Source organism: Epinephelus fuscoguttatus, linkage group LG11 (genome assembly GCF_011397635.1).
Source record: "Epinephelus fuscoguttatus linkage group LG11, E.fuscoguttatus.final_Chr_v1".
NCBI classification, from domain to species: domain Eukaryota; kingdom Metazoa; phylum Chordata; class Actinopteri; order Perciformes; family Serranidae; genus Epinephelus; species Epinephelus fuscoguttatus.
The window spans coordinates 44111621-44132217 of NC_064762.1; the positions used below are offsets into that span (position 1 = coordinate 44111621).

Genomic DNA, 20597 nt, shown 5'->3' on the forward strand with positions numbered 1-20597 from the left:
TTATCTCGGCAAAGGAGAAGTGCTCACTAACACAGATTTAGACAGATTTGTGAACAATATTTGAAGGAAATGGTCTTTTGTGTATGGAGAAAAAGTTTTAGATCTTTGAGTTCAGCTCATGAAAAATGGGAGCAAAAACAAAAGTGTTGCATTTATATTTTTGTTCAGTGTATATATACACTTTAATTTCACTGATACAGGAAGCTCCTCCTTAAGCAGGAAGTCACTCTTAAACTTCCCCCTTCACACTTCACTATCCTATCAATTAAAGGCAAAAATGTCCATATAAATATCTTTAAAAAAAAAAAAAAAAGTCAGTATCAGTTTCTTACAATCCACTTGGACGTGGTGCAAGAAGTACTTTATTTGAATGAAAATAAGTGTAAAAACACTTGATTACAAGTATAAGTCATACATCAAAAGTAAAATAGCTCATTGTTAAGAATTTTCTTTTAGTATTTAATTATTCATGCATAACCTTGGCCTTGTTATACTTTGCCCCAGTGGTGGAAAGTAATTACCAGTAAGTATATTTACTAAACTTTGAGGTACTTGTATTTCACTTGAGTATTTCATTGAATGATACTTTGTACTTCCACTCCATTACATTTCAGAGGGAAATATTGTACTTTCTACTCCACTACATTTATGTGACAATTTTAGTTCCTTTTCAGAAACATATTGACACAATTGATAATATAACAAGCTTTTAAAATACAACACATTGTTAAATGAAATTGAACACTAAGGGCTCTAGTTTCTCGGTGCAGCGCAGGTGGCGCAGGCTGGTGAACCCCGCGCAAAGCTAGTTTTGAGCAGCGCAACCTGAGGCGCGCTCAGTTTGGTAGGTTGGCAGACCGAGGTGCGCTTAGATGGGTGTGGCAGCGCAGCAGGGGGAGGTGTCGACAGATCCAGTTTGGCACAGTGATAGTTTCATGCCAAAAGGCTTCGCCGAAGGTGCGCTAAAAGCTCGCCAGCTGAAACCAGGTCTACTGTCAGCGCAAGGGGAGCGCAGCTGGTGTAAGCCAAAGTTTGGCTGACCGGTGGACAGTGCGCACACGTCACCAAAACTTCACAGGCAGGTTTCCAGAATATCAGGCACATTAACAATGCAATAAATAGCCACAAAACCACTATTCAATGCAACTATCTGCAATCAGCACATAAATGTATATCTATATCGACTGTCCCATCACATCTGATGTCAGATCAAAGGGGATTGGCACCGTTTGGCATGCGTAATGGAAACTGAACCTGATTTGATTAACACAGCCTGTAAACTAATGAGTTCACATCCCTCTCAGCCAACCACCAACAGCCACAGCATCAGATAGGGAGTATAGATTCAGCATATGTCATCTTAGAAAAGCCAAAAGAAAAGAAACAGAGTGAGACTGCGAGAGAGAAAGAGAGAGCGCACGTGCGCACGAGAGAAACGCAACATAAATTTATTCACAATCTTATCAGAATTGTGGTGACCTCCTCCCAGGCTACCTTTGCATCATCAGCCCGTGGAGATCTGCTCGCAGTTCCGTATATTCGGACACTGCAAGCTTGGACCTCCCGGACCAAAATATCAGTTTCCTCCTGGGAGGAGTTTGGCCGCCTGACGCTGCTGCTCTCTCCTGCCATGGCAAATTGAGTAAACTCTCATTACACCTTCGCGCGGCGCATTTAAGGGCGAGGAGAGGGGCTCATTTGATTGGTGTGATGTGTGTAAAACCCACTCCACGCCTTCTCTCCTCCCTCTTTCCGACTTGCTCACAATACTTATATACTTTTACTTAAAATCTTTCATGCAGGACTTTTACTTAAAATTGAGTATTTTTACATTGCTGTATTTGTACTTTTACTTGAGTAAAGGATCTGAATACTTCTTACACCACTGTTTTTTCCACACAATTTACTATGATTTCAATTTCTCTCAGGCACATCGACGGAAACCACAAACTTGTGAGGTGGAGGATGGTGTTCCATGGCTGTGTCGATGGTTTCAGTTGAACCATCATCTACCTTGCTTGTCTAGACAACAACAGAGCCTCAAGTGTTTTGTCTCTATTCATTGCTGATGTTCAGAACTTTGGAATACCGTCCAGAGTTAGATGCGATCATGGAATGGAAAACACTGGTGTTGCCCATTTCATGCTCTACAGGAGAGGACTGAACAGACGTAATATTATTACTGGCAGGTCAGTGCTCAATCAAAGAATTGAAAGATTATGGGCAGAGCTAAATCGAGTAGTGTCATTTCATTTTGTTAATCTTTTCAACTTTATGGAGGAGCACAATGTTTTAGATTCACTTAATGAGCTCCATTTATTTTGTCTTCATTATATTTATTTGCCACAAATTCAGAGAGCTGCCACTGAATTTCAGAACCAGTGGAATAACCATGGACTTTCAACACAAGGGGGGCTAACTCCTCTCCAGTTGTGGCAAAGGGGCATAGTCAACAATGCAGGAATACATAACCCAAGTATGAATGGTATTTGTGACATATACAGTGGCTTTGGTATTGATGCTAACAGATCGCTTTCAGAGTTATCGACAAATAATGTTGTTGTTCCATCAATTAACATTTCCATCAGTGACACATATATGCAGTTCAGCAGACTTTTGATCCATTTGAAGATGATGGAAATCATGGTATTAATTTGTTTTGCAACCTTGTGCATTTTCTTCAAGAGAGGCATTCCTAAAATCATAGCCGTATTAAGTACATTAAAGGAAACAAAACCCCTCAGATATTTCTGATTTGAAAAATAAGAGCACATTAACAAAAATAGAAACTGTCCACACAGGATATTTACTTCCTGTAGTTGTGTAATGGAAATCAAAACACACTACCAATCTTTGTACAGCATTACACCTAAAAATATTTTTAAGTTCGTTGTTGCCATTTCTTTCATTTTGTGGATCTTTGCTGTGCATGGGATGTTAAGACCTTTATTACTGTTATTCTGAGCTCAAACCTCTGTTTACATTTTACAGCCATGTTTCTTGAAATGTTCAAAGAAATTGTTACCCAAAAATTATGGAACTTATGTGAAACCACATTTTATTGAAGCTTTTGGCTCTGGAGAACTCAATAAATTGACTGAACTGTTCCGTATTTTAACATGTCGTCCTTTGTTCATTAGAATGACTAAAACTAACATCAGCATTAATACAGTATCATTGGAATCTGTGAGACAAGGAGCATTTTTGGCAAGATGGTGCCTCTAGTGCGGACGCCTGTTACAGCAGCTCCTGCTCACCACCGAGCTTTTCTCTCTCTTTTCTTTTTAACTTTCTCACTTTGAGGTTTTTTTTTTTAAGTTTGGCTAGCTAGCACTTATGTTTTGCTTTGTTATGGAGATGAAGACCACTCTCTTTATAGCGGTTTTTCTCAATTTTTGCTATGGATACGATTGTGTGCGGGGATCCGGCGCCCAGCCGTGCCTCCATTGTTTACACCCGGGACCAGCTGTTAGCGCTACAACACATCGCGGTGCAGCCCGAGGAGAGGCACGATATTCCTGCCGAGCTGCAGAGAAGGAGACGGGGATGTCGCGCCGGAGTGCAGCGCCGACACTGGACGAGACGGTAAAAACCTGTCCTCCCGTCCGTCGTCATGGGGAACGTAAGATTGCTCCCCAACAAGATGGACAAGCTGTTGGCGCTGACTCGCCATCAGAGGGAATACCGGCAGAGCAGCGTGCTGGTGTTTACCAAGACATGGCTGAAAGCGGAAGTACCGGACACGATCGCCATGCTGGACGGATTTCAGCTCATCAGACACGACAGGACAGCAAACAGCGGTAAGAGGAAAGGAGGGGGGCTGGCTGTGTTTGTGAATGATAGATGGTGTAACTCTGGGCACACCACTATCAAGGAACAGCATTGCTGTAGGGACATTGAGCTGCTGGCTGTTGGCATGAGACCATATTATCTACCCAGGGAGTTTTCTCATGTCATTATGGTAGCAGTGTATGTCCTCCCGTCTGCAAAAGCTGAGTCTGCTTGTGACATTCTCCACTTCTGTTACAAGTAGGCTGCAGACACAGCACCCTCAGGCCCTCCTTCTGATCTCTGAGGACTTCAACCACGCCTGTCCAGCCACCACCATGCCCACCTTCACCCAGTATGTTTCCTGCCACACTAGAGACAATAAAACACTGGATTTGTTTTATGCCAACACCAAGGAGGCATACCACTCACCCCCCCGCCCCCCCTGGGAAGAGCTGATCACAACCTGGTTCATCTTCTGCCTGTCTACAAACCTCTGGCGCAGAGAGAACCAGCAACCACCCTCACTGTGAAAAGATGGTCTGAGGAGGCCGAGGAGGCCCTGAAAGACTGCTTCGAGACCACTGTGTGGGAGGTACTCAGTGATTCCCATGGGGAGGACATTGACAGTATGACATCATGCATTACAGATTATATTAACTTCTGTGTGGAAAGCACCATACCCACCAGGACTGTACGCTGCTTCTCCAACACCAAACCCTGGATTACTCCAGATATAAAAGCTCTCCTGAAGGAGAAGCGGAGAGCTTTTATATCTGGAAATAAGGAGGAACTAAAGGCTGTGCAGAAGGAGCTACGGAGAAACATCAGGTAGGGAAAGGTAGAATATAAAAAGAAGATGGAGGAACAGCTGCAGCAGAGCGACATCAGCGGAGTTTGGACAGGTCTGAAAACCATCTCAGGACACAAACAGCCAGAATCCCAGGCCAGAGGCGACCAGAAGTGGATGAATGATCTGAATCTATTGTTCAATAGATTTGCAGTCTGCCCCTCCCCTGGCCCAGACATCACGGCTGCAACCCCCCTCATTCTCACCTTCACCTACCCCCCTCCTCCCCCCCAGCCTGGCATTGGGGTGGACGACACCGTCATCTTCCTCCTGCATAGAGCTCTTTCCCACCTGGAGAAGCCCGGAAGCTCTGTGAGAATCACGTTCTTTGATTTCTCCAGCGCTTTCAACACCATACACCCTGCACTTCTGAGGGACAAACTGGAGCACATAGGGGTGGCTAATCACCTCACATCCTGGATCCTGGACTACCTCACGGACCGGCCGCAGTATGTCAGGACCCAGGATTGTGTATCGGACTTGGTTGTCTGCAGTACTGGGGCCCCACAGGGGACAGTGCTGGCACCGTTCCTCTTCACCCTCTACACTGCAGACTTTACACACGACACCCCCACCTGTCATCTGCAGAAGTTCTCTGATGACTCTGCCATCATCGGCCTCATCACAGATGGGGACGACAGGGAGTACAGAGAACTGAACCAGGACTTTGTGGACTGGTGCCTGAGGAACCACCTTCAGATCAACGCGGGTAGAACCAAAGAGCTGGTGGTGGATTTCCGCAGGCGCAGACTCCTTCCCCCAATACCAGTGAACATCTAGGGAAAGGACATTGAGATGGTGACATCTTATAAGTACCTGGGTGTTCATCTTAACAATAAGCGACAGACTGATTCACCCAAAGTGTGTGAAGGAACGCTATCGCAGGTCTTTCCTGCCTGCTGCTGTCAGCACTGCTTACAGTAAACTGCACTATGGACACTTATGGACACCACTATAAGCATTGCTGTCCCCCATGTTGTTATTTGCACATTCAGTATTCACTTGCACTAAATATGTTCACTTTAATCCATTGCTCACTTTTTTTTGTCCCTCTCATTATTATTATTATTATTGTTATTATTATTTAATGCTGTTTCTTGTATCTTTTGTACTTTTTTCTGCATGTTTTTTAAGTTTTTAAATATTGAAATCTTTAATTTGACTCTTTCCCCTTGACACAATTTCTCAATTGTGTGATCAATAAAGGTGTATCTTAGCTTATCTTTTCTTATCTTATCTTATCTTATAAGAAGCAACACAAAGGCAGCAAACCAGAGACACAAAAGCGGACAAAAGCATAAAAAATATTTTCACATTACACATACATACACTCACCCACTGAAAAACATACTTTTTAAGTTGTGTATGTTAAAACAGCAACAATTTTACATCTTGATTTAAAAACAAAACAATCAGGACTCAATCAGAAGAGTCTACACCACCCGGACATTTAATTAGTCTTAGAACCTACCTTTCCATTACATGCTTACATGTGTAAATCAGGGCCTTATTGTGGTGCTAGAAGAAAACCATTACAAATTATCCACTTGCAATAGAACTTTCCTTTGTTTTTGTACAAATGTGCCAAAGGTAACCTGCTCCACTTCCATATGACTTATCCTCAGATCACAGATAAATGTAGTTACTGAAATACAAAGTAATGAGAAAATGAAAAGTATGAAATCAGTACACTGATGATCAAAAACAGGCGGGGAGTGCTGAACAACATTGTGTTTACTTATCAATAAAAACAAGCAACAGTAAAATCAGTTTAGTTCCTAGCTAAACTACAGAGCTAAGTTCCACAACAATTTTAAGATTACATCACAATAAGTTTCTCATTAGAAGTCAGCTTTTGCCTTCACTGAACTTTCTGAAAATCTGAAATGTACTAAAGAAAATGTTAGCACCTTATTGTTTTAACAAAGATGCAACAATATGTATTTTTCAAACAAAACAATGTGGAATGATATACACACCAGAAACATTTGTCAGGAACTGTTTTGGAATTATCTGAGTGTGAACTTGACTTTGACAGAATACTGAGAAGAAGGCTTGCCCATGAATTAAGCTATGCCAAAACCATGGGTATTGCCCAATGCAAAGTCCATGTTTTCCTGAAAGTCTCTGTAAGAGATGTGCAGTGGTAACTTCAAACAACTGATGCAGGTATTTACAATGGGCAGTTTGGAGATGGTTCCTGTGTCATTCTCTTGGTGAACAAATTCAACTGAAGGTTGTGGAGAGAAGCCAATTGGTGGAACAGTATTGGCTCCAGTGGCAAAGGCGAAAATTGTCCCCAGCTTGTGCGTTCCCTCTTGATCTAGAGAAAACAATACATTGGAAATTAGATTAAAATAAACAAAACAAAAAAAACACACTGCACGCATCACTAGGCCTACTCTTAAGTGATATACAGTGACAAGATGCAGTACATTATTAATTTAAAGTAAGACAAGAAACACTTATATCACTTCTACATTAACCTTCTGCATCTGTTAGATAGTCTCTCCAGAAAGGAACAACAACTTCTTCAGCACGCCTTCTGTTGCTGCCATCTGGAGATAGGCGGATGGTGAAGAGGCTGTCAACCAGGTCAGCTGTGAGGGTTGTAGGAGACCAGCATAGAAGGGGTCAAAAACTCTCCGGGTAAGCTTGCATTTTGTCCAGCACACCAAGTGTCCTCAGTCCATCCCGAAATCTGAGTAAAAATCACACTCTTTAAAGTGTTTTGGTTGGTGACTTCAGTTTTAACAAAAAAGTTTGTTTTAACATCTTCACATGTAGCAGATGAATGAATCAAAGAAAAAATAAAATTATAAATATAGAAATTTAAACCCTATTAAAATATGCAAATATCTTTTACTTCAGGTTAGTTACAACAGTAAGTATGTATGTCAAATTCATATTTTTCAAGATACTTGGTAACCAGTGGTTGAAGAAGTGCCAAGACCTTTTCTTAAGTAAAAGTATACCAATACAGCATTGTAAAAACACTCCAAATCCTACTAAAGTACTAAGTAAGTACTATGAGATTGATGTAGTATGCAGTATTGTAGTAAAAGTAGTGTTTGGTTTGGATATATTATTATATATGACATTATTAGATTATTAATAGTGAAGCATCAGTGTTAGAGCAGTATGTGTTACTGTTGGAGCTGCCGGAGGTGGAGCTAGTTTCAACTACTTTATATTCAGTAGCTAGTTTAGTCTAGTGGTTCCCAACCTAGGGGTCTGGCCCTTCCAAAGGGTCAGCAGATAAATGTTAGGGGTCATGAGATGATTAATGGGAGAGGAAAGAAGAAAAAACAAAGTTCTCACAAATCTGTTTCAGTTTTTGGACTTGGCCAATTCATGTGGAGGGTAGGCATGGCCTAGCACACTATACACTTAAACAGAAATGCCCTTCAAAAAACCCTTAACACAAGGCAGTCTTCATGGGTTTCAGTTCTTTATTGTAGAGGCAAAAAAGCTGGATAAAAATTTACCTTTCAAAAGGACCACGCACTCTGTATATCACTTGGAACATCAGGATGTCATCTACAAGCAGATTCTTGTCTTCCAACCTCCGCAGTGGCCTCAGGCAGCCAGCATTGGCCAAACACTCCTCAAGTGGCTCCGTTGTCGCTAGCAGATCTTCAAATGATGTACATTCTGTGACCTTCCAATAGATACAACAAACAAAATTTGACAAGGTTGTAATTAAACATCTTCCCCTCTACACAAGTCACTAGTGATGATACAAATGCACATAAACATATTCTAAAACTCAGAAGAGAAATTACCCTTTTAATTTTTTCACGCAGGTATTTTCCTATGTTGTATGTGATGATGATGACTGAATAAAACATACTACTACTACCACTAATATCTGCAACATCTTCAAAAACTGGCTTTGCCAATTCTGGGCCATCAACAAAGCAAGAGAAGAGAGCTGGGGACAGAAAGCTTGAGGGTGGACCGCCATGTACGAGGCTAAAATCACCTATTTGACAGTGCATGTGTACAAAGACTTGACAAATACCTGTACCATCATATAAAATGTAGTGATTTCAATAAATAAAATTATTATGACATTACAATTAATACATACCAGTACTGTCAAAGGCTAAGTTCATTTTGCCACTTTCTCCCTCAAACATTGGAGATAGGGGCAAAGCTTCCATTAACAGTCTTAGAAATGCTCTTCTTGGTCCACCTAAGTCCACAGCCTTTTCAGGTACTCCCATATCATCAGATTCCATTTCCTCTGATAGTTTATTTTTGTTGCAAGATCTTGCAAAAATATCGCTTACTGGCACCGATGATCCTGTGGTCCTTCTGAAACAAGATACAAGATAAATATGAGTTATAGTATATACTAATTTATATTATAGTATATAATATAAACTACTAGTTTATATTATAGTATATAATATAAACTAATATATATTATATTATATTATTCATTCATTCATTCATCTTCTAACCGCTTCATCCTCTTGAGGGTCGCGGGGGGGCTGGAGCCTATCCCAGCTGACATCGGGCGAGAGGCAGGGTACACCCTGGACAGGTCGCCAGACTATTGCAGGGCTGACACATAGAGACAAACAACCATGCACGCTCACATTCACACCTACGGACAATTTAGAGTTATCAATTAACCTAGTCCCCAATCTGCATGTCTTTGGACTGTGGGAGGAAGCCGGAGTACCCGGAGAGAACCCACGCTGACACGGGGAGAACATGCAAACTCCGCACAGAAGGGCTCCCATGCCCGGGATCGAACCAGCAACCCTCTTGCTGTGAGGCGAGAGTGCTAACCACCATACCACCGTGCCGCCCTATATTATATTATATAATATAATATAATATAATATAATATAATATAATATAATACAATATAATATACTAGTTAAGAATGTGGCATCATGTGTGTATTTTTCATGGTCACTGACAATTTTGAACATCAGAACATAACTGCCACGTACAAAGTATATTAGTAAACATTTAGTATAATACAAAGTCAAGAGGTTGTGATATGTAGCATAATAAACAAAGTTTTGTAAATTGTGTTCCAAGCATGCTCAGTGGCACCTGTTATTAAAGTAACCTCTCTCTTGACAGTAACAACCTTATCACTGTTGTTAGTCTTTGGAGACATTTCTAAACAAAAACAAACAAACAAACAAAAGTAATTGCCATCTCCAGGGACGAAGTGCAGTTGTGTGGTTTATTGAAGTGTTTTTAATAGTTTTTGGACAACAACTGAGCTGAACAGCACAGAAGAATAAGATATCAGGCTTTGGATACAGGCACCATACTTCTGAGTAGAAATTTGTTAGTTGTTGGTTTGGCAATGCACAACATTTGTTGACAATAATAAAAAATATAGAAAATTGCCAGCCTCATCATTTAACTTTTACATACCAGTGCTGTCAATGGCCAAAATACACATTATATATGCATATGAACATATGAGCAGGTATGGCACCTGAATTCACTACTAATGCAACAAAACTGTGTTTGGAAGTGGCTACCATAAAACATTTGCATTTTGTACTAACCTTTCACTCTGTAGGCTTGCCAGTATAGCCTGGTTCAATTCCTCATCATCACAAGACATGTCAGACAGTGCAGCCATTACTGAAAGGTAGTTATCATAGTTTGCTGACTGATGGTGTGTTGAGGTAGAGGGTAACACAGAACAAAGACTTGCTGGAGTGCTGCTCTGGTAGGGTGAGCTTGAGCTGTTTAGGCAAGTCAGGACCGGAGTTGGATCAGCTGAAGGTGTTCCTCCAAATGATGAGGTAGAAGGCTGACTGGTTGACTGATTGGTTGAGATACTGCTTTGGTATGTCAAGGCAGGAGTTTGAGTGACTAATGCTTCACACCCAGGTGATGAGGCAAAAAGTTGAACTGCAGAGGTATGGGTTGGTGGGGAGGCAGTCATTCGGCTGGTGAAACCGTCTGAAGATGCATGTGAGTGTCTATTTCCTGTTAGAGATGAGGAGCGCAGCTGCCTTGCTGAACCAGCGTTTTCCTCACAAATGTTGTCCTCACTGCTATAGCCTGTAATATCATCCTTGGAAAGACATAACACATATTTTCAGATATATTAAATTTCAACTGGAAATATAACTACCTGGAAAGACCAAGACTTAAGATTATAATTCTAAGAATTACTTTTGCTGTCCATGCTTTAAAAGTGTCCATAGAGTACCAGTATCCTCTCCTAATTTTAGCTCTCGGTTAGTCCAATTAAGCAGCTGTCAATTTATTCAATTTCTGTGCTTAGATTTAACATTTTAAGAACAGGCATTCCAAATCTGCACTAGTCTATAATAAATTATATTGTTCTTCAACATAGTTGTTCATAGCTACAAAGCTGAACTGAAATTTTAAGAATGACAAAGATAACATTAATCTTCATTCATGTTTATGCACCAATTATGATTATTATGGTTATTATTATTACAATGCTCTGCAAGTCAATTCAAATGTGATACAACATACCAAAATTGGCTGAGGGATTGATGGTCTGGTGTATAGGGCTTTGGATTTATAGACTTTATGTATGAGATTTGCATCCAGTTCTTGTCCAGCACGCAGTTTGGGTGAAATCAATCTGTTGCCACATGCCATCAGAAACTCGAGGCCGAGAAACAGTGGGTAAAAATGCAAAAGGTTATAAAAAGACACTGACACTGACAATCCGTGTTTCATTTCATCTTTGAAGATGGGCACAGCAGAAAACCAGCAGTCAGAAAAATAAATGAGGAATGTAAGTGATGCCAAAAAATATCAAATGTACTAAATAACTGGCTAATAGTTTAGGTTTGATCTGTTGTATACATAATCTAATTACATGTCATTTTCACTGCTGGAGATATCCTTTAAATTTAGACTTGACATAATTTAATAAAAGTGCTTACCTCACATCAGCAGAGAGTTTTTCTCCAAAGGCATCCCGGATTTGTTCAGTGACACTCCTCTGGTCCCAGGATTTCTGGAATTCAAATCCATTCAATATATGTCCTTTTTCGTGTAACTGTTGCTTTGTGCGATGTTTGACAACAACACTGCTTGATGGCCTTGGAAGAAGGATGACGTCTTTGTTGAAAGTATCGTGATAATGTGTTTTGGCCCTACAAAACAAAGCAGAAATGTATGTATTCATTTTTAATTGCATTCTGTGCTCATCAACCCATAAAACATGGCAAAATCTGGGATGTTGTATTTTTTGGAATCCTACTACGGCTCTTTTGAATAATATTTTTATGAATATTTATTAACAGAAAGCATAAGTACATTATGAAGTACATTTCTCATAAGTTCATAAAATATTTTATATTAAAATAAAATATATGTAAGATTTATATTGATATATAGTTTAGTTGCTATTCTGTTCTGGCTTTGTGAATGAACAAATTGAAATAAACAAATTGAAATATGATATTCATATATACCACAGCTCTTTAAAAAAATGGCTATCATTCATTTCATCATGCATGCCCTTTAACACTGCTCTAAAACTGGTGACGGAGTACATCAAACAATTTGATACATTTGAATTAACAAGCTTATGGATGAACAAGAAAACAGAAAAAGCTGTACTACAACGACCTACAATAACACTCTTTTACTTAAAATAAAGCACTGTCAATATCTTAAGAATGTTAATGTTACTGTCATTTAGGGCTAAATAATGTGACAGTGGTCTGTAGTTGCTCATGTCTGTGCTGGAGACCAGAGAGAAAGACGTTTTTAAAAGTCTCTCTGTGCTTTTGTAGCTTCTAACTCAATCTCTGTGGCTTGAAATTTAGTTTCTCTCCTGTGTCCCTGTTTGTTTCAGATTTCTGCTTCATTTTACCGTGTCCTGAATGCTTTCAGCTGTATCAGAGCTGTGTTAAGTTACTGCTGATGAAAACACACCATTTCCTGCTTTTGCTACTTCATATTAAAAGCCTTTAAATAACAAAATAACGGGGGTTTTAACTGTCAAGAATGCACAGGAAATTGAATGCGTTTATCAAAGTTTACTGTCGCTAATTCAGGGACTCACCAGCTAACTAAATTCTGTAAGTGAAACGAGTCATTTCGCAGAGATTGTGACACTCAAAACAATATATTCACCGTTTCACAGCCGCTTATTTGATCACTGCTTGCAGTAAACAGCGCTGCTTTTGCTCAAGACAAGCTCATCATCAGTTAAATACACACCTTCAAGCGAGTAACTTAGCCCTGTTGTAATGGAGTCAAGCCAAGCCAGCACATATTATGGAAAAAAAACCCCGAGTTGTAGTCTATGTTGCATTTAACATAAGTTCTGACATATTTTGATACAGATTGACTTAACCTGTTATTGCTGAAAGATCTTCCCTCTACCTGTGTGAACTAACATTAGCAGCGTTAGCATTAGCGCCACACAAACTAAAATGTACAGCTGAATAAAATTTCCGGGTGATGTCATTTATTTTTGCTACGTACAATCTTATTGCTAAAAACGTTAGCAATCTAAAACTACACAATGTGAGTGTTGGGGATTTAAAAAAAATGGATCTGAAATAGGTTTGTCACTGCTCAAACTGAGTAGAACATGGCGAAAGCATTAGCATCACGGCTAGCGGACATTTTCTCTAGTTAGCTACATTTATCCCTATCATAAAACGGCTCACAAGTTCAAAACAGACTCCGATATTTTCTGTATTTAAATAACTTTTATTTGCCTGTACTGTTTAGACTAACGTTAACTAACCAGCTTTGACTGTGTTGCCAAAGTGTGTTGCTAAATTAGCAGAAGTAACGTTACATTTAGGATTTAATGTTAGTAAATTGACAAGTTACCATCTAACGTTAACGTTATGTTGTTCTCACTGTGTCGGTCGTGAACAGTGTTGGGTAAGGGTTACTTTAAAAGTAATCAAACTATGTGACTGTGTTACTTTCTAAAAAAGTAACCAGTTACTTTACTGCGTTACTCCCTGAGTAAAGTAACTCAATTACTTTAAAAGTACTTCCAACGTTACTCCCTGAGAAAAGTAACTCAAGCACTTTTAAAGTACTTTTGAGTATTCTACATTTCCTATTGGGCAATGGACCACAGGGCGCTAAGCCTACATTTTTTTGTCTCCAAAATTAAAGTTGTGGACCACTTGCCCTTCACTGAGATCCAATTCTCCCATCACAGCCGTCACTTTGACCAGCAGAAACACAGAACAATCTGCTGCCGTAGACAACTGTATGACAACAACACCCCAGCATTTTTAATATTTCCTCTAGGGATGTTACCACACAGAGTAAAAGGGGGAAATGATGGTGTGAAACAGCAGAGGCACTTTGTCAACCTGCTGAGTTAACGTTACTGTCATTAGCATCAAGCTAGCAAACAATGGTACATCCTCATGGTCGGACATAAAGTAATAACATTAACAAATAGCGGCGACGCTTTTACTCACCACAACTGCAGAGGCTCCCAGCTTCATCTGAAACAGACTACATTATAGATGGTCCATTATTTATTAATCCCTCTGTGTGTTTATATATTTACTTTTTATCCGCTTCGTTGTCTTTGTAAAGTTAACATATCGCACCATCATTTCAAATTCAACACTTCAGATTAATTAAAAGCCCCTTATAACCTCGGCTGAGAGAATCCCTCCATTTTCTAAATAGGCTTTTATTCTGAAACATTTGTCAGAACTTCCTGTGGAAGATACAGTAGCTTGACAGTTTACATATGGCGCTTCAAATGTAGCTCCTGCCATGTCTGTCAGCGAGTCCTACTCCACCTATTTAGACTCCACCTAAACACCGGCAGCATTTCTCCGACCACATAGAGAGCCACAAGGTCTGTGGCTTCTTTCAGACTGATAGGTTTAACGTTATCTCCGTTATTAGAACCAAACGACAGCCGTTGCTGTTTCGGAGCTGAAGGACCAGCGTTCTGAAAGTAATGGAAGGAACTGATGTCTTGTTTGAAAATCTACTTAAGTATTTGATTACTCAAACAGCAAACTAATGCATTAGGTTACTCGTTACTGCAAAAAGTAATCAAAGTACTCTAACGCGTTACTTTGTAACGTTACTTTGTAACGCGTTATACCCAACTCTGGTCGCGAACGTGTCGTTCAAAAGAACTAATCTTTTAAGTGAACATACTGAACTGCATCACTTCCAGAACTGATTCGTTTTTCTTTCTCAGTTCAGCTGAGCTCTCAGCAGTGAGTGTATAGGCCGGGACTGGAACTGCCAATTCAGTCCGTGTAAATGATGAATCACTCACAAGGCGGAGACAGCCAGGCTGCAGGGAGGGAGGGACTGCCTCTCAGAGATACACTTTCATGGAGACCGTTTTCTCCAAGCTAACGGCTAATGTAGCCAGGAGTCAAGCCACATAAACATATACACACACCTCCCCGTTGTTTTAACAGATTTAGTTTCCAGATAAACAAACTTAAAACGTTAGGTTAGCAGCAGTAATGAAAAGAGTGAGACTCACAAGTCAGAGCAGATCAGCAGCTGCAGCGACCGAGACTAGGGGTGTGGTGTGTTCAAGTGTAATAGGCACTTTATTGATCCCGGAGAGAAATAACTTTTTTTTAACTTTGCTAAATTGCCACAGCAAGCAACAACTCACGTACAGTATAACACAGCATGTAACAAGTAGTGTATAAAACCCACAGTTTGAGAAAACGCGTGGCTGAGACTGTCACCAAGTTTGGAGCCAATCTGATTAAATATGTAGGACAAGTTTGTTAATTTGCAAGCCCTGGAAATGGGCAAAAACGCACAAAAGTGGCACAAGTAAATTCAAAATGGCGGACTTCCTGTTGGGTTTGGAGCATGGCTCCAAGAGGCTTTTTTGTACGTAATAGAGTGTTACAGGTGCCTACCAAGTTTCATACATGCAGGTCAAAGCAGCTTTGGGGGCTGCTTAATTGAAATATTCCAGGGGGCGCTGTTGAGCCATCTTGGTGCATCAAAGCACAAAAATCACATCAGACAACAGGACTTGTGACCTGTGATGTGTATGCCACGTTTGGTGAGTTTTCAAGCATCCCTTGTCCCTTCAAAACAACATCGTGTTTGATGGCGAACAAGGCGGCGCCACGGTCACAGCCTTTGATGAAAACTAAAAAGCTTCATTTTTAAGTATCATCAAGGTCTAAGGACTGAGACCAGCAAGTTTGAGGTGGGTCTGATTAACCTGCTAGAAGAGGGACATCAAAGAATGTATAAAGTAGCTTTCTGTTGCCAGAAGGTGGCGCTATGGCGGTGATTCAAAATTCCTCTGTAGATGTGTTCAGGTCTGGACTGTCATCATATGTGTGAAGTTTTGGCAAGATATTCCCACATGGAGTCAAGTTACAGCGACGTTTATCATCACGGCGAAACATCAAAGTTCGCCGTCAGGCCGTGGCCACGCCCTTCGACGAAAACTCACAGTTTCCACAATAAAGCATGATCAACGTCTTATGACTTTTTTCACCAAGTCTGAAGTGGATCTGGTCAAGTCTGTAGGAGATGTACATTAAAGTCTAAAACATGACATTTCCTTTTGCCAGTAGGGTGCGCTATGTTTATCTCTAATTACTGACATGTAGATGTGTTCAGGGCGGAACTGTCATCAATCCTGTGAAGTTTGGCCAAAATTGGACCATGTATGCTGGAGTTATAAACTACTTCCTGTTTAGTGGCAAGACCCCTAACTTTGACGCCATCCCACGGTCACACGCATTGACGAAAACTCAAGCTTTTGATAACTTTTCATCTTCAAGGTCTTGGGATGGGACAGACCAAGGTTTGAAGTCAATCGGATGAAATCTCTGGGACTAGTTTGTTCATTTATGACCACTGGAAATGGCCAAAAATGCATCAAAATTGCACAGTAAATTCAAAATGGCCGACTTCCTGTTGGGTTTAGAGCATGCCTCCAAGAGGCTTTTTTGTACGTCTCTGGGCGTCACATAAGCCTGCCGAGTTTCATACATGCAGGTTAAACTAGCTTCAGGGGCTGTTTCCTCAAACTTTTGTGGGGGGCACTTCTGAGCCATTTTTTGGAACCCGCACATGAGACCCTTAAAATGTCAAATTTTTCACCAGTTCTGAGATGTGTGCAAAGTTTCATGAGTTTTCGGGTATGTTAAGCCTCCCAAAAAGGCAATTCATTTGGAGGAAGAAGAAGAAGAAGAATAAAAAATCCTCGCATTTCAATAGGGGCCCTAAAAATCCTTGCATTTCAATAGGGTCCTCGCACCGCTAGGTGCTCGGGCCCTAATCATAAAAAATCCTTGCATTTCAGTAGGGTCCTTGCACCGCTGCTCGGGCCCTAAATAATAATAAACGGAGCAGTTTCAATAGGGCCTTCGCCGGCCTTCGGTCGGTGCTCGGGCCCTAATAATAATAATAAAAAATCCTTGCATTTCAATTGGGTCCTCGCACTGCTAGGTGCTCGGGCCCTAATAATAAACAGCGCAATTTCAATAGGGTCCTCAGACGACTTCGTCGTTGCTGGGGCCCTAATAAAAAGTCCTTGCATTTCAATAGGGTCCTCGCACTGCTGGGTGCGTCGGGGCATGCTGCCGTTGGGGGGCGTGCACCTAGAAGTCTTGTCAGCTGTAATAAATAAAAAAATAAACGTTATCTCTTACTTACATTTCCAGTATACAGGTAGGCACCCAACCCACGCATGTATTTTTCCAAAAAGTAGAAGCTGAATACATTCCCAGTTCAAGTTCAAGGTCTTCTGACTCTTTAAAAGTTGACATGGTGTCTCTAGCTCAAAGTATGAGGGACAAGAAGAGGTTGAAAGTCGATGAGTTTTGAAGAGGATTTGAAGATTTTCCAATTTACTTCCATTCACACTAATTAGACTGCCACCAGAGCGCCACTTATTGGCTGATTTGCACTGAATTTTGCACAAACCCTCATCATGCCATGAAACACAATTAGCAAAAGTGTTGTGGTAATTGGACTGTATTTGGTCAAGATATGAAAGACTGTCTGTTTTGAAAACAATATGCAGGAATTTGTTGTTTTATATTTTGGCCGTTTTTTGGACAATCAAAATTCTTTTAATAACTTTTTGTCAGGAGGGTTGACAGATGCTACATGCAAAGTTTGGTGCAAATCGGTCAAATTGCCTAGGAGGAGTTCGAAAAAGTATATTTTTCATTTGTCGCGATTTAGCAAATGGAAAGTTACCACAAAAGTGGGCGTGGCTTACACCACACAATTCAGCTGAATTCAGAGAACACGTAGATAGAAGGTTTAACAATGTGCCACATATTATGTGGGAGTTATTAGCCAAAAACGCTTTTGCATTGAAAATAGTGCCACCTGCTGGTCATTTTTGGTGTGTGAGTTACAGGGGCCAGTCTATACCACCCCTATCAATTTTATTTCCATGAGTATTATGTTGTTGGCACAGTGCCAAATATGAAATTAGACGGCCACCAGAGCACCACCTAGTGGTGGATCGGTAAGTCCTTCATCAGATAATTCTCAGGAGGGCATTGACAACAATTATATCAAGTTTCATGTTAATCCGCCCAACTGATGTTGAGATATAAAATAGTTCAATTTAAAGAGCGCCACCCTGTGGTCATCACTCGAAATTTTGCACAGAGCCTCAGGGGCTCATGGGGAAGTGGTAAACTGAGTTTCATGTCATTCAGATACCCCAATGTGGAGATATGCAGCACTTCCTGTTTAGAACTAAATCTGCAGGAAGTTGTTATTTAATAACTTGAGTATTGTTTGGAGTATCGAAATTCTTTTAATAAGTTTTTGTCGGGAGGGTCCACAGATGCTGTGCGCAAAGTTTCATGTCAATCGGTGAAATTGCCTGGGAGGAGTTCGAAAAAGTAGGTTTGTGACATTTTGCGATTTTGCGGGAAAAAAAGGTAGGCGGAAATGGGCGTGGCCTATACCCCAAGACTCAGCACAATTCACTGAACGCGTGGATGTAAGGTGTTTGAATGTGTGACAAAGTATATGGGAGTTATGAGCCAAAACGCACTTAATAATAGCGTCACCTAGTGGTGGAAATTCAGGAGGACAAAAGATTATAAAATTTTTCGCCAGGTGTGACTTATATTCCAAGTTTGGTGAGTTTTGGGATATGTTCAGGCAATGAAAATGCCATCCTTTTCGACGAAGAAAAAAAAGAATAAAAATAATCATTTGAAAAACAATGGGGACCTCGCAGGTCTGTGACCTGCTCGGGCCCTAATAAATGCTGCAGCTGTGATCGGGCCCTCGCTCCCCCATGCAACCGGGGGGGCCTGAGGCACGCGGGGGCTGTGGTGCGAAGCGAGAAGCGAGAAAAAACCTGGCATAAGCGAAAAAATGCAATGTTTCGTTCATCCACCAGGTGGCGCTGCGAGCGTTACCAGATGTGGCCAGGTGCATTCAGGGGTGGACCGTCATCACACGTGAAATATCGAGAAAATCGGACAATGCATGAAGGATTTATACCAAGCTGATGTTCCGTGGCGAAGGATGAAAAGTTGTCACTGCTTCCGCGGCAGCCTGCAACATGACAGTACACGTGTGTCACTGTGGAGATTCATTTTCGTCATGTGGCCACAAAATGTAGTTGATCAGGTCAGGAGCTTGAGGTTGGTGTTTGTCAGTGTAAAAGATGGCATTTCCTGTTCCCACAAGGGGACAGCATGAGCAAGATTGCCTTCGAGCATATGGAGGCGTTGACGGCGGGGCTCTTATCATGTACAGAAATTTTGAAGCAGTTTGGATGAATTATGTGGGAGAGAGAGCTACTTGAATATGCATGGCGACGGATCAAAAATGGCAGCACCATAGCAGCCACGCCCTTTGACCTACAGACATGCAGAGCACAACTTTTGATCAGCATGGTGTCTGGATGATCTGTAAAAAATTTGAAGTCGATTGGATGAAATCCCTTGGACTAGTTCATTAAAATACAACATGTGGAAATCATGCCAAAATGACAAGTCAAAATCAAAATGCCCGACTTCCTGTTTGGAGTAGACCATTGGTGCCAGAGACTTTTATGTGCATCTGGACAACATACACAAGTATACCAATTTTCATCTTCCTACTCCAAAAAAACCCCTATGGGGAGGGTTTTTTGAAAATTTCAAGGGGGAGCTATAGAGGCATTTTGTCCCCCCCCATGGGCGACGCCCCTATCAGATGTAAGAGTTCGCCATTCTTGACCTGTGTGTCAATTTTCATGAGGAGATGAGGTCGCTGAAGCCATCAAAATGCCAAACGTATTTAGTGGCGAGGGATCGATAGTAGCCACTCCGCAATATGGACACCATTAGACGTAGCTTCACCAACTTCTTCTGCATGCAGTTGATGCGGTCAAGTTTGTGGCATTAGTAAAGTAAAAACTGGTCACTTCCTGTTACCACCGGGGGTCGCTATGAGTAAGGTGGGATATTAACAGATCGGGGCGTTTGGGGCGGAGCCATCATCATGTCCAGCAAGTTTGAAGCTGCTGAGATCAAGTATGTGGGTGGGAGAGCCGTTTGAAATTTGACGGCAAGAAAACAAAAAGTCGCCAAAATTTGTCACACCCTAGCGGCCACGCCCCTTGACATGGAGAAAAGATTTTCATAACTTTTGATCAGCATGTTCTCAGGATGATCTGTACCAACTTTGAAGTCGTTCGGACGAAATCCCTAGGAGGAGGAGTTCAAATGTAAGTTGTGGAAATCGCCGTAACGAAAAAATTCACAACAAAATGGCCGACTTCCTGTTGGAATTTCACCATGACGTTAAGAGACTTTTTTGTGCGTCTCAGTATGATACATGTGTGTACCAAATTTCGTTTGCCTACGACAAACTAACCCTAATGGGGAGGGTATTTTGAAAATTTGTAGGGGGCGCTATTTCGGCATTTAGCATCGACCATGTGCAACCGGCCAAAAATATCGAATTTCGGATCCGGCCGGAAGAATGTGGAAAGTTAGAAGCATTTTGAAATTTGGAAAAGGGGCGAAATTGG

At 41.1% G+C, this 20597-nt stretch overlaps 2 protein-coding genes across 6 annotated transcripts in view; one reads left to right on the forward strand and one right to left on the reverse strand.

The window, feature by feature from the left end:
* tnfrsf21 (tumor necrosis factor receptor superfamily, member 21) overlaps positions 1-20597 on the forward strand; it is a 253610-nt gene that overhangs the window by 221565 nt on the left and 11448 nt on the right. Inside the window, exon 7 of one of the 4 annotated variants that reach the window (XR_007450415.1) lies at positions 1929-3108. The exons of the other annotated variants lie outside the window; for them this stretch is intronic. The gene's annotated coding sequence lies outside the window, so the exon portion shown is untranslated. Of the gene's footprint in view, positions 1-1928; positions 3109-20597 lie in introns of those variants that run through there. 4 annotated transcript variants of the gene reach the window in all.
* On the reverse strand, positions 6208-14310 carry LOC125897405 (putative protein TPRXL). Of its 2 annotated transcripts, XM_049590726.1 has the most exons (7): positions 14056-14310; positions 11114-11745; positions 10165-10682; positions 8712-8938; positions 8107-8279; positions 7105-7319; positions 6208-6941 (listed from the first exon to the last, which is right to left on the reverse strand). In XM_049590726.1, exons 2-5 carry the CDS (start codon positions 11321-11323, stop codon positions 8257-8259), a joined length of 978 nt encoding a protein of 325 aa, XP_049446683.1. In that variant the 5' UTR covers positions 11324-11745; positions 14056-14310; the 3' UTR covers positions 6208-6941; positions 7105-7319; positions 8107-8256. The 2 variants fall into 2 exon arrangements, with proteins under 2 accessions (XP_049446683.1, XP_049446682.1); XM_049590725.1 differs by lacking the exon at positions 14056-14310 and having other exon boundaries at positions 11114-11869.